At 42.3% G+C, this 24588-nt stretch overlaps 1 protein-coding gene across 1 annotated transcript in view; it reads right to left on the bottom strand.

Moving 5' to 3' along the window:
* Window positions 1-24588, bottom strand: part of LOC129816943 (integrin alpha-V-like) — an 86910-nt gene that overhangs the window by 43731 nt on the left and 18591 nt on the right. Inside the window, exons 9-16 of the mRNA XM_055871925.1 lie at window positions 23906-23949; window positions 23634-23690; window positions 21161-21213; window positions 10549-10754; window positions 9550-9741; window positions 8335-8380; window positions 5559-5666; window positions 3698-3753 (exon numbers count right to left, since the gene is read on the bottom strand). Of these exons, the coding sequence (XP_055727900.1) occupies window positions 3698-3753; window positions 5559-5666; window positions 8335-8380; window positions 9550-9741; window positions 10549-10754; window positions 21161-21213; window positions 23634-23690; window positions 23906-23949 (762 nt within the window). The remainder of the gene's footprint in view (window positions 1-3697; window positions 3754-5558; window positions 5667-8334; window positions 8381-9549; window positions 9742-10548; window positions 10755-21160; window positions 21214-23633; window positions 23691-23905; window positions 23950-24588) is intronic.

Here is a 24588-nt window from a genome sequence, read left to right as displayed (position 1 = left end):
AGCTATTAGAATAGACGTGTCCAGTTTCCTGCAACAGTAGCTATTAGAATAGACGTGTCTAGTTTCCTGCAACAGTAGCTATTAGAACAAGAAGACGTGTCTAGTTTCCTGCAACAGTAGCTATTAGAATAGACGTGTCTAGTTTCCTGTAACAGTAGCTATTCGAACAAGAAGACGTGTCTAGTTTCCTGCAACAGTAGCTATTAGAATAGACGTTTCTAGTTTCCTGTAACAGTAGCTATTAGAATAGACGTGTCTAGTTTCCTGCAACAGTAGCTATTAGAATAGACGTGTCTAGTTTCCTGCAACAGTAGCTATTAGAATAGACGTGTCTAGTTTCCTGTAACAGTAGCTATTAGAATAGACGTGTCTTGTTTCCTGCAACAGTAGTTATTAGAATAGACGTTTCTAGTTTCCTGTAACAGTAGCTATTAGAATAGACGTGTCTAGTTTCCTGCAACAGTAGCTATTAGAATAGACGTGTCTAGTTTCCTGTAACAGTAGCTATTAGAATAGACGTGTCTAGTTTCCTGCAACAGTAGCTATTAGAATAGACGTGTCTAGTTTCCTGCAACAGTAGCTATTCGAACAAGAAGACGTGTCTAGTTTCCTGCAACAGTAGCTATTAGAATAGACGTGTCTAGTTTCCTGTAACAGTAGCTATTCGAACAAGAAGACGTGTCTAGTTTCCTGCAACAGTAGCTATTAGAATAGACGTGTCTAGTTTCCTGCAACAGTAGCTATTAGAATAGACGTGTCTAGTTTCCTGCAACAGTAGCTATTAGAATAGACGTGTCTAGTTTCCTGCAACAGTAGCTATTAGAATAGACGTGTCTAGTTTCCTGCAACAGTAGCTATTAGAATAGACGTGTCTAGTTTCCTGCAACAGTAGCTATTAGAATAGACGTGTCTAGTTTCCTGCAACAGTAGCTATTAGAACAGACGTGTCTAGTTTCCTGCAACAGTAGCTATTCGAACAAGAAGACGTGTCTAGTTTCCTGCAACAGTAGCTATTAGAATAGACGTTTCTAGTTTCCTGCAACAGTAGCTATTAGAATAGACGTGTTTAGTTTCCTGCAACAGTAGCTATTAGAATAGACGTGTCTAGTTTCCTGCAACAGTAGCTATTCGAACAAGAAGACGTGTCTAGTTTCCTGTAACAGTAGCTATTAGAATAGACGTGTCTAGTTTCCTGCAACAGTAGCTATTAGAATAGACGTGTCTAGTTTCCTGCAACAGTAGCTATTAGAATAGACGTGTCTAGTTTCCTGCAACAGTAGCTATTCGAACAAGAAGACGTGTCTAGTTTCCTGCAACAGTAGCTATTAGAATAGACGTTTCTAGTTTCCTGCAACAGTAGCTATTAGAATAGACGTGTCTAGTTTCCTGCAACAGTAGCTATTAGAATAGACGTGTCTAGTTTCCTGCAACAGTAGCTATTAGAATAGACGTGTCTAGTTTCCTGTAACAGTAGCTATTAGAATAGACGTGTCTAGTTTCCTGCAACAGTAGCTATTAGAATAGACGTGTCTAGTTTCCTGCAACAGTAGCTATTAGAATAGACGTGTCTAGTTTCCTGCAACAGTAGCTATTAGAATAGACGTGTCTAGTTTCCTGCAACAGTAGCTATTAGAATAGACGTGTCTAGTTTCCTGCAACAGTAGCTATTCGAACAAGAAGACGTTTCTAGTTTCCTGTAACAGTAGCTATTAGAATAGACGTGTCTAGTTTCCTGCAACAGTAGCTATTAGAATAGACGTGTCTAGTTTCCTGCAACAGTAGCTATTAGAATAGACGTGTCTAGTTTCCTGCAACAGTAGCTATTAGAATAGACGTGTCTAGTTTCCTGCAACAGTAGCTATTAGAATAGACGTGTCTAGTTTCCTGCAACAGTAGCTATTAGAATAGACGTGTCTAGTTTCCTGCAACAGTAGCTATTAGAATAGACGTGTCTAGTTTCCTGCAACAGTAGCTATTAGAATAGACGTGTCTAGTTTCCTGCAACAGTAGCTATTAGAATAGACGTGTCTAGTTTCCTGTAACAGTAGCTATTAGAATAGACGTGTCTAGTTTCCTGCAACAGTAGCTATTAGAATAGACGTGTCTAGTTTCCTGCAACAGTAGCTATTAGAATAGACGTGTCTAGTTTCCTGCAACAGTAGCTATTAGAATAGACGTGTCTAGTTTCCTGTAACAGTAGCTATTAGAATAGACGTGTCTAGTTTCCTGTAACAGTAGCTATTAGAATAGACGTTTCTAGTTTCCTGCAACAGTAGCTATTAGAATAGACGTGTCTAGTTTCCTGCAACAGTAGCTATTAGAATAGACGTGTCTAGTTTCCTGCAACAGTAGCTATTAGAATAGACGTGTCTAGTTTCCTGTAACAGTAGCTACTAGAATAGACGTTTCTAGTTTCCTGCAACAGTAGCTATTAGAATAGACGTTTCTAGTTTCCTGCAACAGTAGCTATTAGAATAGACGTGTCTAGTTTCCTGCAACAGTAGCTATTAGAATAGACGTGTCTAGTTTCCTGCAACAGTAGCTATTCGAACAAGAAGACGTGTCTAGTCTCCTGCAACAGTAGCTATTAGAATAGACGTGTCTAGTTTCCTGCAACAGTAGCTATTAGAATAGACGTGTCTAGTTTCCTGCAACAGTAGCTATTAGAATAGACGTGTCTAGTTTCCTGCAACAGTAGCTATTAGAATAGACGTGTCTAGTTTCCTGCAACAGTAGCTATTAGAATAGACGTGTCTAGTTTCCTGCAACAGTAGCTATTCGAACAAGAAGACGTGTCTAGTTTCCTGCAACAGTAGCTATTAGAATAGACGTGTCTAGTTTCCTGCAACAGTAGCTATTAGAATAGACGTTTCTAGTTTCCTGCAACACTACCCATTTGATGGGAGTCGGGGGACATGAGCAGTGAAGTTCAAAGGCCTCTAGAGAAATAATTAATTGGGAGCGTCGTCTGTGGTCTCCCATGCAGCACTGGGTCCTACTCATTAGGAAGTAAAAAAAAAAAAAAAAAAACGAACTGAAACAGGAAGGGGCTACCTGAACTTGTCCAATAAGAAATGTTTTGTTTTCATTTCTGTTGCAAAACGTTTTGCTACAGTGTGCCCTAATGAACACGGCCCAGTCTGGAAGCCATTACACCCACAGAGACAAACAGACAGACCGAGCATGTTGCCATGTAACTGATGCAAAGCCAGATGGAGGCCTTTAAAAACCTCACACCACACAGCAGGCTGTCCTACTGGGAACGGAGCTGAGCTCACACTACTAGCCTGAAGCTATACTCTTAACCGGCTGGGTAACAGACTTAGTACAGGCAGACAGGATGTCTCTATACAGAGACAAGAGGTGAGCTACGGTTCTGTCCCAACTGGGATCCTATTCCCTTTGTAGTGCACTACTTTTAACCAGGGTCCATAGGGCTCAGGTCAAAGGTAGTGCACTATGTAGGGAATAGGGTGCCATTTGGGACGCACACTGTTTCAGAGAAATAGAGGGAAAGACGGATAGCTGTGTTTTGTGACCGTAAAGGAGAATTCTCTGTAAGTACAGCTGGTGGGACACGGGGAGAGGGAAACGCTGTCAGGTAACACCTTAGTCTAGAGTAGCGTTTGTTGTGTAGCAGAGAGCCCCGTAGGGATCCAATGTAGTGTAAAGACGTAGATATCCTTCAGATACTTACTCAGTGAGGCTGGAGCGCTTCTCCCACTCGCCTTAACACAGTACTTCACTTTGAAACTGAGGGGGAGACACAATAAATATGACCATATACTTACATCTCATAGAAACAACTGAAAACAAACCGAATCAGACTCTAAAAGCACCACAGAGTTCTCTACGGGCCACAGCGTTCTCTACGGGCCACAGCGTTCTCTACGGGCCACAGCGTTCTCTACGGGCCACAGCGTTCTCTACGGGCCACAGCGTTCTCTACGGGCCACAGCGTTCTCTACGGGCCACAGCGTTCTCTACGGGCCACAGCGTTCTCTACGGGCCACAGCGTTCTCTACGGTTCTCAAGACAAGACAAGAAGTTTAAACATGAGGTTACCAGAGAGGAAGTCTGTCTGTACCGTTTAAACATGAGGTTACCAGAGAGGAAGTCTGTCTGTACCGTTTAAACATGAGGTTACCAGAGAGGAAGTCTGTCTGTACCGTTTAAACATGAGGTTACCAGAGAGGAAGTCTGTCTGTACCGTTTAAACATGAGGTTACCAGAGAGGAAGTCTGTCTGTACAGTTTAAACATGAGGTTACCAGAGAGGAAGTCTGTCTGTACAGTTTAAACATGAGGTTACCAGAGAGGAAGTCTGTCTGTACAGTTTAAACATGAGGTTACCAGAGAGGAAGTCTGTCTGTACAGTTTAAACATGAGGTTACCAGAGAGGAAGTCTGTCTGTACAGTTTAAACATGAGGTTACCAGAGAGGAAGTCTGTCTGTACCGTTTAAACATGAGGTTACCAGAGAGGAAGTCTGTCTGTACAGTTTAAACATGAGGTTACCAGAGAGGAAGTCTGTCTGTACAGTTTAAACATGAGGTTACCAGAGAGGAAGTCTGTCTGTACAGTTTAAACATGAGGTTACCAGAGAGGAAGTCTGTATGTACAGTTTAAACATGAGGTTACCAGAGAGGAAGTCTGTCTGTACAGTTTAAACATGAGGTTACCAGAGAGGAAGTCTGTCTGTACAGTTTAAACATGAGGTTACCAGAGAGGAAGTCTGTCTGTACAGTTTAAACATGAGGTTACCAGAGAGGAAGTCTGTATGTACAGTTTAAACATGAGGTTACCAGAGAGGAAGTCTGTCTGTACAGTTTAAACATGAGGTTACCAGAGAGGAAGTCTGTCTGTACAGTTTAAACATGAGGTTACCAGAGAGGAAGTCTGTCTGTACCGTTTAAACATGAGGTTACCAGAGAGGAAGTCTGTCTGTACAGTTTAAACATGAGGTTACCAGAGAGGAAGTCTGTCTGTACCGTTTAAACATGAGGTTACCAGAGAGGAAGTCTGTATGTACAGTTTAAACATGAGGTTACCAGAGAGGAAGTCTGTCTGTACAGTTTAAACATGAGGTTACCAGAGAGGAAGTCTGTCTGTACAGTTTAAACATGAGGTTACCAGAGAGGAAGTCTGTCTGTACAGTTTAAACATGAGGTTACCAGAGAGGAAGTCTGTCTGTACCGTTTAAACATGAGGTTACCAGAGAGGAAGTCTGTCTGTACAGTTTAAACATGAGGTTACCAGAGAGGAAGTCTGTCTGTACCGTTTAAACATGAGGTTACCAGAGAGGAAGTCTGTCTGTACAGTTTAAACATGAGGTTACCAGAGAGGAAGTCTGTCTGTACAGTTTAAACATGAGGTTACCAGAGAGGAAGTCTGTCTGTACAGTTTAAACATGAGGTTACCAGAGAGGAAGTCTGTATGTACCGTTTAAACATGAGGTTACCAGAGAGGAAGTCTGCCATCCCTGATATGAACCAATGCATCACACATAGGACATGACTATTTTATCTCATAAGAAAGTGAGAATCTGTGTGTCACGCACCAGGACACTGGTGTGTCACGGTCAAGCAGTTTGCAGTTCCTATCCTGCGGGTTGAGGATCTGAGGGCTGATGTCCAGGGTGGCGTTAACACTGATGACGGGCCGGGCCCTGGGGATCAAAGGTCAGAGGTCAGACCATAAACAGAGCGGTGAGCACAGCGCGACCTCAGACAAAAGGAAAGCATCCATGAACCCTGCAGCCCAAATGGCATCATATTCCCTTCATAGTGCACTATGTGGAATGAATAGGGTGAAGGGAAGTCTGAAACTATGATCTAACAAGCTAGATCTATCCTACCAGCCAGCCTGCCTGCCAACTCACAGGGGGAGATCTATCCTGACAGCCAGCCAGCCAGCCAACTCACAGGGGGAGATCTATCCTGCCAGCCAGCCAGCCAGCAAACTCACAGGGGGAGATCTATCCTGACAGCCAGCCAGCCAGCCAGCCAGCCAGCCAACTCACAGGGGAAGATCTATCCTGCCAGCCAGCCTGCCAGCCAACTCACAGGGGGAGATCTATCCTGCCAGCCAGCCAATCAGCCAACTCACAGGGGGAGATCTATCCTGCCAGCCAGCATATCAGCCAACTCACAGGGGGAGATCTATCCTGCCAGCCAGCCAGCCAACTCACAGGGGGAGATCTATCCAGCCAGCCAGCCAGCCAGCCAGCCAGCTCACAGGGGGAAATCTATCCTGACAGCCAGCCAGTTCACAGGGGGAGATCTATCCAGCCAGCCAGCCAGTTCACAGGGGGAGATCTATCCAGCCAGCCAGCCAGCCAGCCAGCCAGCCAGTTCACAGGGGGAGATCTATCCAGCCAGCCAGCCAGCCAGCCAGCTCACAGGGGGAGATCTATCCTGACAGCCAGCCAGCTCACAGGGGGAGATCTATCTATCCAGCCAGCCAGCTTACAGGGGGAGTTCTATCTATCCAGCCAGCCAGCTCACAGGGGGAGTTCTATCTATCCAGCCAGCCAGTTCACAGGGGGAGATCTATCTATCCAGCCAGCCAGCTCACAGGGGGAGATCTATCTATCCAGCCAGCCAGCTCACAGGGGGAGATCTATCTATCCAGCCAGCCAGCTCACAGGGGGAGTTCTATCTATCCAGCCAGCCAGCTCACAGGGGGAGTTCTATCTATCCAGCCAGCCAGTTCACAGGGGGAGTTCTATCTATCCAGCCAGCCAGCTCACAGGGGGAGTTCTATCTATCCAGCCAGCCAGCTCACAGGGGGAGTTCTATCTATCCAGCCAGCCAGCTCACAGGGGGAGTTCTATCTATCCAGCCAGCCAGCTCACAGGGGGAGATCTGTCCTTAGCTATAGCGATCTTTGGCTAGAGGATCAATTCAACGTTGCATACAACAGAGTTGCATGTCACATCTATACTGTCTGTGTTGTGAAGTAAGCTGCCTATATAATACGGGTGCCTGGAGAGACTCTTACAACGTTCACTTTGAAATGAGAAGCCACTACTAAAGGCTTCATGTTCCACTAATGGCATTTAAACCATGTGGACTACTTTAGATTCATTTAAACCATGTGGACTACTTTAGATTCATTTAAACCATGTGGACTACTTTAGATTCATTTAAACCATGTGGACTACTTTAGATTCATTTAAACCACGTGGACTACTATAGATTCATTTAAACCACGTGGACTACTATAGATTCATTTAAACCATGTGGACTACTTTAGATTCATTTAAACCATGTGGACTACTTTAGATTCATTTAAACCATGTGGACTGCTTTAGATTCATATAAACCATGTGGACTACTTTAGATTCATATAAACCATGTGGACTACTTTAGATTCATTTAAACCACGTGGACTACTTTAATATAAAACACCTTGGATAATGGCATTTAAACCATGTGGACTACTTTAGATTCATTTAAACCACGTGGACTACTATAGATTCATTTAAACCATGTGGAATACTTTAGATTCATTTAAACCATGTGGACTACTTTAGATTCATTTAAACCATGTGGACTGCTTTAGATTCATTTAAACCATGTGGACTGCTTTAGATTCATATAAACCATGTGGACTGCTTTAGATTCATTTAAACCATGTGGACTGCTTTAGATTCATTTAAACCATGTGGACTACTTTAATATAAAACACCTTGGATAATGACATTTAAACCATGTGGACTACTTTAGATTCATATAAACCATGTGGACTGCTTTAGATTCATATAAACCATGTGGACTGCTTTAGATTCATTTAAACCATGTGGACTGCTTTAGATTCATTTAAACCATGTGGACTACTTTAATATAAAACACCTTGGATAATGACATTTAAACCATGTGGACTACTTTAGATTCATATAAACCATGTGGACTGCTTTAGATTCATTTAAACCATGTGGACTGCTTTAGATTCATTTAAACCATGTGGGCTACTTTAGATTCATTTAAACCATGTGGACTACTTTAGATTCATTTAAACCATGTGGACGACTTTAGATTCATATAAACCATGTGGACTACTTTAGATTCATTTAAACCATGTGGACTACTTTAGATTCATTTAAACCATGTGGGCTACTTTAGATTCATTTAAACCATGTGGACTACTTTAGATTCATTTAAACCATGTGGACTACTTTAATATAAAACACATTGGATAATGGCATTTAAACCATGTGGACTACTTTAATATAAAACACATTGGATGGTGTAAGAGCTACAGGATCATAAAGCCACGTTACATTGAAGGCACGTAGAACATCAAAGAAAGGAAGCCACAGCACACTACTGTACCTGTAGAGAACGGCTTTGTCTGCACCAAACACACCTACTATTAAGTCTGTGGTAGAGAGAGACAGAGAGGGGAGAGACAGAGAGAGAAGAGAGAGGGGAGAAGAGAAAGAAAGATAGAAAGAAAGAAGAGAGAAGAGAAAGATAGAAAGAGAGAGAGAGAGAAGAGAAAGAGAGAAAGAGAGAGAGAGGGAAGACAGTGGAGAGAAAAACGTTAATATAATGCCAGCAGGTTTACTAAGCAACAAGCCTGGTAATAACCACAGTCAAATCCTTTAGGTTTTAGTTTTTTTGCCAAGTAAGAACCAAATCTGTAATCATTCAGTCACCACAAACCCAGGAAAATACGAGCAGAGCTGAACTCCCTAACGGCCTTGTAACAACACTCCAACCTCCCGAACTAAACCTGGGTATCCATTCTAGTATCAAACTACCCGGGTATCCATTCTAGTATCAAACTACCCGGGTATCCATTCTAGTATCAAACTACCCGGGTATCCATTCTAGTATCAAACTACCTGGGTATCCATTCTAGTATCAAACTACCGGGGTATCCATTCTAGTATCAAACTACCGGGGTATCCATTCTAGTATCAAACTACCTGGGTATCCATTCTAGTATCAAACTACCTGGGTATCCATTCTAGTATCAAACTACCTGGGTATCCATTCTAGTATCAAACTACCTGGGTATCCATTCTAGTATCAAACTACCTGGGTATCCATTCTAGTATCAAACTACCTGGGTATCCATTCTAGTATCAAACTACCTCTGTATACATTCTAGTATCAAACTACCTCTGTATACATTCTAGTATCAAACTACCTGGGTATCCATTCTAGTATCAAACTACCTGGGTATCCATTCTAGTATCAAACTACCTGGGAATCCATTCTAATATCAAACTACCTGGGTATCCATTCTAGTATCAAACTACCTGGGTATCCATTCTAGTATCAATCTACCTGGGTATCCATTCTAGTATCAAACTACCTGGGTATCCATTCTAGTATCAAACTACCCGGGTATCCATTCTAGTATCAAACTACCCGGGTATCCATTCTAGTATCAAACTACCCGGGTATCCATTCTAGTATCAAACTACCTGGGTATCCATTCTAGTATCAAACTACCTGGGTATCCATTCTAGTATCAAACTACCCGGGTATCCATTCTAGTATCAAACTACCTGGGTATCCATTCTAGTATCAAACTACCTGGGTATCCATTCTGGTCAATATCGGTGGCTCCGTGCAGGGAGTATCCAAAGCTGGGGGGCATGTAAGAGGAGGCCCACCTCCCCTCGAGGACCTGAGAAGGCACTGGGTCAGGCCCTGCAGCCCTCCCATTGTGGATGTACACTAGGCCCCGGTGCTTCGGCCCGCCGTAGGGTGCAGCTACGGCAATGTCTGGAACAGAGAAACATTACAGGAAGATCATTAACAACCCTTCATGGTGGTTTGGCCATTGTCTTCAAACCAGGGAATCTCCCCGACTTGTTTGACTAGTACGGGAGCCTCGGAAGCAATCCTGGTTGGAGGACACTTTCTTATTTCCTCCTAAATCCCAGAGTCCTCCAACCAGGATTCCTGAAAAACCTGGGAAATTTGAGAAAGTAGCAACTAGAGATCATTATGAGTTTGTAAGAACCATGCAGACGGTTGTCTCAGAGGCTCCACATACCGTCGAGGCCTCGCGCATACCGTTAAGGCCTCGTACATACCGTTAAGGCCTCGTACATACTCCTCGCACATACCGCCGAGGCCTCGCACATACCGCCGAGGCCTCGCACATACCGCCGAGGCCTCGCACATACCGCCGAGGCCTCGCACATACCGTCGAGGCCCCGCACATACCGTCGAGGCCCCGCACATACCGTCGAGGCCCCGCACATACCGTCGAGGCCACGCACATACCGTCGAGGCCCCGCACATACCGTCGAGGCCCCGCACATACCGTCGAGGCCCCGCACATACCGTCGAAGCCCCGCACATACCGTCGAGGCCCCGTACATACCGTCGAGGCCCCGTACATACCGTCGAGGCCCCGTACATACCGTCGAGGCCTCGTACATACCGTCGAGGCCTCGTACATACCGTCGAGGCCTCGTACATACCGTCGAGGCCTCGTACATACCGTCGAGGCCTCGTACATACCGTCGAGGCCTCGTACATACCGTCGAGACCTCGTACATACCGTCGAGACCTTGTACATACCGTTGAAGCCGTCCATATCCAGGTCCCCCAGTGTGGCGATAGAACTGCCGAAGCGTGAGTAGATCTCTGTCCCACTCAGTGTGATGGGTGTGTGGAAGGAGAAGCCTCCCTTCGCCAGGAACACAGACACCTGGCCCACCTCCCTCAGCTTCCCATCACTACCACGCTCCATGAACAGAGGGGCGCCCACAAACAGATCCACCAGCCTGAGGAGAGACAGACATAATTAAGGGTTTACACTACAGAAGACAAACTTTCAATAGTGAACTACTAATTCATGGTAATTAATGGGCTCCCGAGTGGTTCGTCGGTCTAAGGCACTGCATCTCAGTGCTTGAGGCGTCACTAAAGACACCCTGGTTCGATTCCAGGCTGTATCACATCCGGATGTGATTGGGAGTCCCATAAGGCTGGCGCACAATTGTCCCAGCGTCGTCCGGGTTTGTCCGGTGTAGGCCGTCATTGTAAATAAGAATTTGTTGTTATTAACTGACTTGCCTAGTTAAATAAAAGGTTACTAATTCATGGTATTTTGCAGCACTAAAAATAACACCGCGATATGTACTTTAAAATGCTCAGACAGAGATGGACATTTCAATGAGATAGAAAGTAACCCTCTTAGACGTTTTAATAACCTTTTTGGGCTGGTTTCCCGAACATAGACGAAGCCTAACACTGTACTATGAAACATGATCAATATGGACTCTCCATTTAAAGAGTGTTATTCAGTACAGGAATAGTCATCATCTGTTTTACGAAACTAACTCTTTTTTTTTTGTCTTATAATTGACCGTGTACAATATTTGGGCTTTTATGGACTTAATCTCCACAAAATATTCAAAAATGTCCTACGTGGTATCGGCACAGCAACTGAAGCACGGATGGTATGACATAACCTACTTAAAAATCAGCCCGGATATTACAGCTGCATCTGTCTGCATTTAGAGTAAACATATATTCATCCTATTAAAAAATCATGGATGGTAGTAACTGTAACTAATTCAGCCAACATATTTCAGCTGCGTCATCTGAAAGCAGTGAGGACTCAGGAGAGGACTTGATGGCCTGTATAATTACCAGGCTTGTCTTCTTCTTGAGATAAATGAACACTGAAACAGGACATGAACATCTATATGCCTTGAGCAGAACCCAACACTTTATAAAAGCTCTCTTTACCATTAATAAATATCCTGAAGAATGGTTGTAGGTAGCAAAGGGGGGAAAAACAGACAGAGGGAATAGTTAAAGTACCAAACTAAATGCTAGGTTTATATTAACCCCCGCTGTACCAAACTAAATGCTAGGCTTATATTAACCCCCGCTGTACCAAACTAAATGATAGGCTTATATTAACCCCTGCTGTACCAAACTAAATGCTTATATTAACCCCGCTGTACCAAACTAAATGCTAGGCTGATATTAACCCCCGCTGTACCAGACTAAATGCTTATATTAACCCCCGCTGTACCAAACTATATGCTTATATTAACCCCCGCTGTACCAAACTAAATGCTAGACTGATATTAACCCCGCTGTACCAAACTAAATGCTAGGCTTATATTAACCCCCGCTGTACCAAACTAAATGCTTATATTAACCCCCGCTGTACCAAACTAAATGCTAGGCTTATATTAACCCCGCTGTACCAAACTAAATGCTAGACTGATATTAACCCCCGCTGTACCAAACTAAATGCTAGGCTTATATTAACCCCGCTGTACCAAACTAAATGCTAGACTGATATTAACCCCCGCTGTACCAAACTAAATGCTAGGCTGATATTAACTCCCGCTGTACCAAACTAAATGTTTATATTTACCCCTGCTGTACCAAACTAAATGCTAGACTGATATTAACCCCGCTGTACCAAACTAAATGCTAGGCTGATATTAACCCCCGCTGTACCAAACTAAATGCTAGGCTGATATTAACCCCCGCTGTACCAAACTAAATGCTTATATTAACCCCGCTGTACCAAACTAAATGCTTATATTAACCCCCGCTGTACCAAACTAAATGCTTATATTAACCCCCGCTGTACCAAACTAAATGCTTATATTAACCCCGCTGTACCAAACTAAATGCTAGACTGATATTAACCCCCGCTGTACCAAACTAAATGCTTATATTAACCCCGCTGTACCAAACTAAATGCTTATATTAACCCCCGCTGTACCAAACTAAATGCTTATATTAACCCCCGCTGTACCAAACTAAATGCTTATATTAACCCCGCTGTACCAAACTAAATGCTAGACTGATATTAACCCCTGCTGTACCAAACTAAATGCTAGGCTTATATTAACCCCGCTGTACCAAACTAAATGCTAGGCTTATATTAACCCCGCTGTACCAAACTAAATGCTAGGCTTATATTAACCCCGCTGTACCAAACTAAATGCTAGGCTTATATTAACCCCCACTGTACAAACTAAATGCTAGACTGATATTAACCCCCGCTGTACCAAACTAAATGCTAGGCTTATATTAACCCCGCTGTACCAAACTAAATGCTAGGCTGATATTAACCCCCGCTGTACCAAACTAAATGCTTATATTAACCCCTGCTGTACCAAACTAAATGCTTATATTAACCCCTGCTGTACCAAACTAAATGCTTATATTAACCCCCGCTGTACCAAACTAAATGCTAGGTTTATATTAACCCCCGCTGTACCAAACTAAATGCTTATATTAACCCCGCTGTACCAAACTAAATGCTTACATTAACCCCCCACTGTACCAAACTAAATAATAGGCTGATATTAACCCCCGCTGTACCAAACTAAATGCTTATATTAACCCCCGCTGTACCAAACTAAATGCTTATATTAACCCCCGCTGTACCAATAAAAATGCTTATATTAACCCCCGCTGTACCAAACTAAATGCTTATTTTAACCCCCGCTGTACCAAACTAAATGCTAGGTTTATATTAACCCACGCTGTACCAAACGAAATGCTTATATTAACCCCTGCTGTACCAAACGAAATGCTTATGTTAACCCCCGCTATACCAAACTAAATGCTAGGTTTATATTAACCCCCGCTGTACCAAACTAAATGCTAGGTTTATATTAACCCCCGCTGTACCAAACTAAATGCTTATATTAACCCCCACTATACCAAACTATATGCTTATATTAACCCCCGCTGTACCAAACTAAATGCTAGGCTTATATTAACCCCCGCTGTACCAAACTAAATGCTAGGCTTATATTAACCCCCGCTGTATCAAAATAAATGCTAGGCTTATATTATCCCCCGCTGTACCAAACTAAATGCTTATATTAACCCCGCTGTACCAAACTAAATGCTTATAATAACCCCCGCTGTACCAAACTAAATGCTAGGCTTATATTAACCCCCGCTGTACCAAACTAAATGCTTATATTAACCCTGCTGTACCAAACTAAATGCTTATATTAACCCCCGCTGTACCAAACTAAATGCTAGGCTTATATTAACCCCTGCTGTACCAAACTAAATGCTTATATTAACCCCGCTGTACCAAACTAAATGCTTATATTAACCCCCGCTGTACCAAACTAAATGCTTATATTAACCCCTGCTGTACCAAACTAAATGCTTATGTTAACCCCCGCTATACCAAACTAAATGCTAGGTTTATATTAACCCCCGCTGTACCAAACTAAATGCTAGGTTTATATTAACCCCCGCTGTACCAAACTAAATGCTTATATTAACCCCCGCTATACCAAACTATATGCTTATATTAACCCCCGCTGTACCAAACTAAATGCTAGGCTTATATTAACCCCCGCTGTACCAAACTAAATGCTTATATTAACCCCGCTGTACCAAACTAAATGCTTATATTAACCCCCGCTGTACCAAACTAAATGCTAGGCTTATATTAACCCCTGCTGTACCAAACTAAATGCTTATATTAACCCCGCTGTACCAAACTAAATGCTAGGCTGATATTAACCCCCGCTGTACCAAACTAAATGCTTATATTAACCCCCGCTGTACCAAACTATATGCTTATATTAACCCCCGCTGTACCAAACTAAATGCTTATATTAACCCCGCTGTACCAAACTAAATGCTTATATTAACCCCCGCTGTACCAAACTAAATGCTTATATTAACCCCCGCTGTACCAAACTGAATGCTAGGCTTATATTAACTCCCGCTGTACCAAACTAAATGTTTATATTTACCCCTGCTGTACCAAACTAAATGCTAGACTGATATTAACCCCGCTGTACCAAACTAAATGCTAGGCTTATATTAACCCCCCCTGTACCAAACTAAATGCTAGGCTGATATTAACCCCCGCTGTACCAAACTAAATGCTTATATTAACCCCCGCTGTACCAAACTAAATGCTTATATTAACCCCCGCTGTACCAAACTAAATGCTTATATTAACCCCGCTGTACCAAACTAAATGCTAGACTGATATTAACCCCTGCTGTACCAAACTAAATGCTAGGCTTATATTAACCCCGCTGTACCAAACTAAATGCTAGGCTTATATTAACCCCGCTGTACCAAACTAAATGCTAGGCTTATATTAACCCCGCTGTACCAAACTAAATGCTAGGCTTATATTAACCCCCACTGTACCAAACTAAATGCTAGACTGATATTAACCCCCGCTGTACCAAACTAAATGCTAGGCTTATATTAACCCCGCTGTACCAAACTAAATGCTAGACTGATATTAACCCCCGCTGTACCAAACTAAATGCTTATATTAACCCCCGCTGTACCAAACTAAATGCTAGGCTGATATTAACCCCCGCTGTACCAAACTAAATGCTAGGCTTATATTAACCCCGCTGTACCAAACTAAATGCTAGACTGATATTAACCCCCGCTGTACCAAACTAAATGCTTATATTAACCCCCGCTGTACCAAACTAAATGCTAGGCTGATATTAACCCCCGCTGTACCAAACTAAATGTTTATATTTACCCCTGCTGTACCAAACTAAATGCTTATATTAACCCCCGCTGTACCAAACTAAATGCTAGGTTTATATTAACCCCCGCTGTACCAAACTAAATGCTTATATTAACCCCGCTGTACCAAACTAAATGCTTATATTAACCCCCCACTGTACCAAACTAAATAATAGGCTGATATTAACCCCGCTGTACCAAACTAAATGCTTATATTAACCCCCGCTGTACCAAACTAATGCTTATATTAACCCCCGCTGTACCAAACTAAATGCTTATATTAACCCCCGCTGTACCAAACTAAATGCTTATATTAACCCCCGCTGTACCAAACTAAATGCTTATATTAACCCCTGCTGTCCAAACTAAATGCTTATGTTAACCCCCGCTATACCAAACTAAATGCTAGGTTTATATTAACCCCCGCTGTACCAAACTAAATGCTAGGTTTATATTAACCCCCGCTGTACCAAACTAAATGCTTATATTAACCCCCACTATACCAAACTATATGCTTATATTAACCCCCGCTGTACCAAACTAAATGCTAGGCTTATATTAACCCCCGCTGTACCAAACTAAATGCTAGGCTTATATTAAGCCCCGCTGTACCAAACTAAATGCTAGGTTTATATTAACCCCCGCTGTACCAAACTAAATGCTTATATTAACCCCGCTGTACCAAACTAAATGCTTATATTAACCCCCGCTGTACCAAACTAAATGCTAGGCTTATATTAACCCCCGCTGTACCAAACTAAATGCTAGGCTTATATTAACCCCTGCTGTACCAAACTAAATGCTTATATTAACCCTGCTGTACCAAACTAAATGCTTATATTAACCCCTGCTGTACCAAACTAAATGCTAGGCTTATATTAACCCCCGCTGTACCAAACTAAATGCTAGGCTTATATTAACCCCTGCTGTACCAAACTAAATGCTTATATTAACCCCGCTGTACCAAACTAAATGCTAGGCTGATATTAACCCCCGCTGTACAAAACTAAATGCTAGGCTGATATTAACTCCCGCTGTACCAAACTAAATGTTTATATTTACCCCTGCTGTACCAAACTAAATGCTAGACTGATATTAACCCCGCTGTACCAAACTAAATGCTAGACTGATATTAACCCCCGCTGTACCAAACTAAATGCTTATATTAACCCCGCTGTACCAAACTAAATGCTTATATTAACCCCCGCTGTACCAAACTAAATGCTTATATTAACCCCGCTGTACCAAACTAAATGCTTATATTAACCCCCGCTGTACCAAACTAAATGCTTATATTAACCCCCGCTGTACCAAACTAAATGCTTATATTAACCCCGCTGTACCAAACTAAATGCTAGACTGATATTAACCCCTGCTGTACCAAACTAAATGCTAGGCTTATATTAACCCCGCTGTACCAAACTAAATGCTAGGCTTATATTAACCCCCCCTGTACCAAACTAAATGCTAGGCTGATATTAACCCCCGCTGTACCAAACTAAATGCTTATATTAACCCCCGCTGTACCAAACTAAATGCTTATATTAACCCCCGCTGTACCAAACTAAATGCTTATATTAACCCCGCTGTACCAAACTAAATGCTAGACTGATATTAACCCCTGCTGTACCAAACTAAATGCTAGGCTTATATTAACCCCGCTGTACCAAACTAAATGCTAGGCTTATATTAACCCCGCTGTACCAAACTAAATGCTAGGCTTATATTAACCCCGCTGTACCAAACTAAATGCTAGGCTTATATTAACCCCCACTGTACCAAACTAAATGCTAGACTGATATTAACCCCCGCTGTACCAAACTAAATGCTAGGCTTATATTAACCCCGCTGTACCAAACTAAATGCTAGACTGATATTAACCCCCGCTGTACCAAACTAAACGCTTATATTAACCCCCGCTGTACCAAACTAAATGCTAGGCTGATATTAACCCCCGCTGTACCAAACTAAATGCTAGGCTTATATTAACCCCGCTGTACCAAACTAAATGCTAGACTGATATTAACCCCCGCTGTACCAAACTAAATGCTTATATTAACCCCCGCTGTACCAAACTAAATGCTAGGCTGATATTAACCCCCGCTGTACCAAACTAAATGTTTATATTTACCCCTGCTGTACCAAACTAAATGCTTATATTAACCCCCGCTGTACCAAACTAAATGCTAGGTTTATATTAACCCCCGCTGTACCAAACTAAATGCTTATATTAACCCCGCTGTACCAAACTAAATGCTTATATTAACCCCCCACTGTACCAAACTAAATAATAGGCTGATATTAACCCCGCTGTACCAAACTAAATGCTTATATTAACCCCCGCTGTACCAAACTAATGCTTATATTAACCCCCGCTGTACCAAACTAAATGCTTATATTAACCCCCGCTGTACCAAACTAAATGCTTATATTAACCCCCGCTGTACCAAACTAAATGCTTATATTAACCCCTGCTGTCCAAACTAAATGCTTATGTTAACCCCCGCTATACCAAACTAAATGCTAGGTTTATATTAACCCCCGCTGTACCAAACTAAATGCTAGGTTTATATTAACCCCCGCTGTACCAAACTAAATGCTTATATTAACCCCCACTATACCAAACTATATGCTTATATTAACCCCCGCTGTACCAAACTAAATGCTAGGCTTATATTAACCCCCGCTGTACCAAACTAAATGCTAGGCTTATATTAACCCCCGCTGTACCAAACTAAATGCTAGGTTTATATTAACCCCCGCTGTACCAAACTAAATGCTTATATTAACCCCGCTGTACCAAACTAAATGCTTATATTAACCCCCGCTGTACCAAACTAAATGCTAGGCTTATATTAACCCCCGCTGTACCAAACTAAATGCTAGGCTTATATTAACCCCTGCTGTACCAAACTAAATGCTTATATTAACCCTGCTGTACCAAACTAAATGCTTATATTAACCCCTGCTGTACCAAACTAAATGCTAGGCTTATATTAACCCCCGCTGTACCAAACTAAATGCTAGGCTTATATTAACCCCTGCTGTACCAAACTAAATGCTTATATTAACCCCGCTGTACCAAACTAAATGCTAGGCTGATATTAACCCCCGCTGTACAAAACTAAATGCTAGGCTGATATTAACTCCCGCTGTACCAAACTAAATGTTTATATTTACCCCTGCTGTACCAAACTAAATGCTAGACTGATATTAACCCCGCTGTACCAAACTAAATGCTAGACTGATATTAACCCCCGCTGTACCAAACTAAATGCTTATATTAACCCCGCTGTACCAAACTAAATGCTTATATTAACCCCCGCTGTACCAAACTAAATGCTTATATTAACCCCGCTGTACCAAACTAAATGCTTATATTAACCCCCGCTGTACCAAACTAAATGCTTATATTAACCCCCGCTGTACCAAACTAAATGCTTATATTAACCCCGCTGTACCAAACTAAATGCTAGACTGATATTAACCCCTGCTGTACCAAACTAAATGCTAGGCTTATATTAACCCCGCTGTACCAAACTAAATGCTAGGCTTATATTAACCCCGCTGTACCAAACTAAATGCTAGGCTTATATTAACCCCGCTGTACCAAACTAAATGCTAGGCTTATATTAACCCCCACTGTACCAAACTAAATGCTAGACTGATATTAACCCCCGCTGTACCAAACTAAATGCTAGGCTTATATTAACCCCGCTGTACCAAACTAAATGCTAGACTGATATTAACCCCCGCTGTACCAAACTAAATGCTTATATTAACCCCCGCTGTACCAAACTAAATGCTAGGCTGATATTAACCCCCGCTGTACCAAACTAAATGTTTATATTTACCCCTGCTGTACCAAACTAAATGCTTATATTAACCCCTGCTGTACCAAACTAAATGCTTATATTAACCCCCGCTGTACCAAACTAAATGCTAGGTTTATATTAACCCCCGCTGTACCAAACTAAATGCTTATATTAACCCCCGCTGTACCAAACTAAATGCTTATATCAACCCCCCACTGTACCAAACTAAATGCTTTTTTTAACCCCCGCTGTACCAAACTAAATGCTTATATTAACCCCCGCTGTACCAAACTAAATGCTTATATTAACCCCCGCTGTACCAAACTAAATGCTTATATTAACCCCCGCTGTACCAAACTAAATGCTAGGTTTATATTAACCCCCGCTGTACCAAACTAAATGCTTATATTAACCCCTGCTGTACCAAACTAAATGCTTATATTAACCCCTGCTGTACCAAACTAAATGCTAGGTTTATATTAACCCCCGCTGTACCAAACCAAATGCTAGGTTTATATTAACCCCTGCTGTACCAAACTAAATGCTAGGTTTATATTAACCCCGCTGTACCAAACTAAATACTTATATTAACCCTGCTGTACCAAACTAAATGCTAGGTTTATATTAACCCCCGCTGTACCAAACTAAATGCTTATATTAACCCCCGCTGTACCAAACTAAATGCTTATATTAACCCCTGCTGTACCAAACTAAATGCTTATATTAACCCCCGCTGTACCAAACTAAATGCTAGGTTTATATTAACCCCCGCTATACCAAACTAAATGCTAGGCTTATATTAACCCCCGCTGTACCAAACTAAATGCTAGGCTTATATTAACCCCCGCTGTACCAAACTAAATGCTAGGTTTATATTAACCCCCGCTATACCAAACTAAATGCTAGGCTTATATTAACCCCGCTGTACCAAACTAAATGCTAGGCTTATATTAACCCCCGCTGTACCAAACTAAATGCTAGGCTTATATTAACCCCCGCTGTACCAAACTAAATGCTAGGTTTATATTAACCCCCGCTGCACCAAACTAAATGCTAGGTTTATATTAACCCCCGCTGTACCAAACTAAATGCTTATATTAACCCCGCTGTACCAAACTAAATGCTAGGCTTATATTAACCCCCGCTGTACCAAACTAAATGCTAGGCTTATATTAACCCCGCTGTACCAAACTAAATGCTAGGCTTATATTAACCCCCGCTGTACCAAACTAAATGCTAGGTTTATATTAACCCCCGCTATACCAAACTAAATGCTTATATTAACCCCCACTGTACCAAACTAAATGCTTATATTAACCCCGCTGTACCAAACGAAATGCTTATATTAACCCCCGCTGTACCAAACGAAATGCTTATATTAACCCCCGCTGTACCAAACGAAATGCTTATATTAACCCCCGCTGTACCAAACTAAATGCTTATATTAACCCCCGCTGTACCAAACTAAATGCTTATATTAACCCCCGCTGTACCAAACTAAATGCTTATATTAACCCCGCTGTACCAAACTAAATGCTTATATTAACCCCCACTGTACCAAACTAAATGCTAGGTTTATATTAACCCCCGCTGTACCAAACTAAATGTTTATATTAACCCCCGCTGTACCAAACTAAATGCTAGGCTGGAAGCAAGAGGAAATAATGTGTGATTTGAGATAAATACAAGAGATGATTCAGACAGCAACGTGATATTCTGATGGAGGAGCAGTGGTCATTTTCAGATGGAACTGTTAGCAGCCAAAGGTCTGTGTCTGTGACGGCCAATCCAGCACGGCTTGGAACGCTGCTCGTCCAATCAGCATCCAAACAACCAGTTTTATATAAAACATCATCACTTACCCATCATTATTGAGGTCGGTCGCTGCCACTGAATGGCCAAAGTAGGCTGCCATCTGAGGAAAAAAGGCAGAGAGAAATACAATGAGATCTTCCAGAGATCTCGTAGCCTACTATTCCTCCATACAGTCCACCGTTAGGATCTACATGACCTCCCGGGTGGAGCAGTGGTCTAGGGCACTAGCTGCGCCACCAGAGTCTCTGGGTTCGCGCCCAGGCTGGGCTGGGTTCGCGCCCCGGCTCTGTCGCAGCCGGCCGCAACCGGGAGGTCCGTGGGGCGACGCACAATTGGCATAGCGTCGTCCGGGTTAGGGAGGGTTTGGCCGGTAGGGATATCCTTGTCTCAGTATGTAAAATGTAAAAAAAAAAAATGTATGCACTCTACTGTAAGTCGCTCTGGATAAGAGCGTCTGCTAAATGACTAAAATGTAAATGTAAAAATGTACATATGGATTACTACAGATTCCAGACAGGGACAGATTCCTTCTAGCTCACATCGTGTAGAAGAGCAGTGAGTCTACAAATGATGAGTGCATCTGAAGCAGAAGTAGCTACAAAGAGAGAGAGAGAGAAGGTATATCGGAGTTGTATATCGGAGTTGTTCTTCATCGCCGTCTGTCTCTGTGTGGGTGGAACAGATTCCAGGAGGAACGCTCAAAAACTAAAAAGCTAATCAATTATGTCAGCATTTCTAACGTCCTGTTGGCTCGGAGTCGACACACACACACACACACACACACACACACCGTTTCATGATTTACATGGAGAACAGAGGAGAAGAGTCTGGAAATGTATAGGCTGTTAACGTGTGTGTGTGTGTGTGTGTGTGTGTGTGTGTGTGTGTGTGTGTGAGAGAGAGAGAGAGAGAGAGAGGAGGGGTTCGTATCCCTGAATAGACTCAACACTGTGACTTACAGGTCTTCAAGGATCAACCTGTACCAGAATACCCGAGAGGGTCCGGGTCCACAATTCTAAATAACGTTACGGGTCTGGGTCAGATCTGATTGTCACGGGTCTCCTCGGGTAAGTGTAACTAACTTGTCCAGAAGAGCCTGTACAGATCCTAACAGATCGCTGCAGTAGAGCGAGAAATGTTATCATTGATGCTGCTGCCGCTCTTGCTTTTCACCAGAGTAGAGCGTGGCGCGCGTGTAGCTTGTCGTTGGCCAATCAGGAGTCATCAAAGCGGCAATAGGCTACATATCATAGAGCCTCAGCGCTCCGTGTGTAGCAAAAGTTAGGAAATATCTAAAAATCAATGGAAGATGAAATTAAAAGGACCGAATTAAAAGTTTAAAAAAGGAGAAGGCTAGGCTACAACAACCAAGAGCCAACAGGTAGGCTGGCACTAAATTGTCTGAATGGAGTTATTGTTATTTGTAAGTGTAGGATGAGAAAGCACATAATACCGCTTCTATTAGCCTAGCTAGCTAACGTTAGCTAGCGTAACTAGCTTCTCCTGTTTTGATGCAGTCAAGACAGGTACTATGTAATCACATTTGATGCCTGGTCGTATCCCGTCCACAGTGGACCGTTGACTTTTCTGCTGTTTAAAAAAATATATATATACCAACTGTAGGTCAGTCATTTGTAAAAATAAAAAAAAATAAAAAAAATAAAAAAAGTCAACATGACAGAGTACATGGTCAGATTACTCTCGGATTGATTTCTTTCAAAACTCAAGGACTACTTCTTCTTAGTGAGAAGATGTTCTCTTGTTTTTTTGCTAAGGTATTGAACTGGAGCACCAAAGAGAACAGAAATATGAACACAAAAGGAGAGAGCTCAGCGGTCGTTGACCTCCACATCTCGAGGTTAACAAGCTGTAAGCCAGTGTTCTTCTCTTCTCTCTCATCCCTTCTTTCTACTCTCCCTCCTCCATTTTAACATCTTTCTTCTTCTAGTGCTGTGAATGGCTTCCAGATGTGAACTCGGGCACAATAACAAATAACAGGATGACGTTGGTGTCCGCAGAGGGACACCGAGCAGCGCTATGGTACTACGTAATCATATTGGATGATAAATAACCTAGCTATGGCAGCTATTAGTTTACTCAAGCGCGAAGTCGGGCTTGATTGGTTGTCGTCTCACGTCTATCTCTCTCCCTCCTCCCTGCGACGCTCGCTCACAGTACAGCCCCGCCCCCGCCTGCTAGAGCAACGCCCTCTCTCCTTCCTCTCGCGCTTTATCAGCTCTGATGACTAAATTAGTGTAAAAAAATGTTTTTACTTTTCTGTTGTTAGGACCAGCTGTAGGTCAGTAACTTGACAGCGGTCCACTGTGGGCGGGATACGACCAGGCATCTCTTCAGTCTCGCTCACCTTCCGCAGCCTCATACATGGGCTGTGAGAGGAGACTAGCATCCCTTTTATGACGTGCACGGCTAAGATGGTTGGACAGAGCATTGTGCCCTGGAGGGGAAATATAGATACATGTCTGACCACTTTGACACAGTAAAACCACTGCCATAGCTTACCTGCGTTCCTGTGAAGTTCTGCATCGACTCCATGTTCCTCCCATTGAAGATGTTCACCTACATGGCAAGACAAAATAACGGACTCCATTTAACTGACTGAGTTCTATTTTCTACCAAGATTTACACTCTAAATAATAATAGTTAGCCTGGCCATCCAGTCTGTGTGTGCTGACAGCTGACTACAGAACACATCATAGGACAGGATGAACGAAGGTTAAATGAAGGTTAAACTAGTTCTATAGTGCTTGTATCTAAAAGCTCATAATACTTACATAGCCCAGAGCTTTGTCTCCCCTGGGTACCCCAGTAACATAATCTGTACAACAGAAATAACAGAAATCACTTACAATGTTAGAATGAGATCCCCATTGAGATGTTCTATACAGAATGTTAGAATGAGATCCCCATTGAGATGTTCTATACAGAATGTTAGAATGAGATCCCCATTGAGATGTTCTATACAGAATGTTAGAATGAGATCCCCATTGAGATGTTCTATACAGAATGTTAGAATGAGATCCCCATTGAGATGTTCTATACAGCATGTTAGAATGAGATCCCCATTGAGATGTTCTATACAGCATGTTAGAATGAGATCCCCATTGAGATGTTCTATACAGAATGTTAGAATGAGATCCCCATTGAGATGTTCTATACAGAATGTTAGAATGAGATCCCCATTGAGATGTTCTATACAGAATGTTAGAATGAGATCCCCATTGAGATGTTCTATACAGAATGTTAGAATGAGATCCCCATTGAGATGTTCTATACAGAATGTTAGAATGAGATCCCCATTGAGATGTTCTATACAGAATGTTAGAATGAGATCCCCATTGAGATGTTCTATACAGAATGTTAGAATGAGATCCCCATTGAGATGTTCTATACAGAATGTTAGAATGAGATCCCCATTGAGATGTTCTATACAGAATGTTAGAATGAGATCCCCATT

The sequence above is a fragment of the Salvelinus fontinalis genome, chromosome 19 (assembly GCF_029448725.1).
Source record: "Salvelinus fontinalis isolate EN_2023a chromosome 19, ASM2944872v1, whole genome shotgun sequence".
Classification (NCBI taxonomy): domain Eukaryota; kingdom Metazoa; phylum Chordata; class Actinopteri; order Salmoniformes; family Salmonidae; genus Salvelinus; species Salvelinus fontinalis.
The sequence above is the reverse complement of the archived record's forward strand: the minus strand, read 5'-3'. Positions and strand labels throughout refer to the sequence as shown.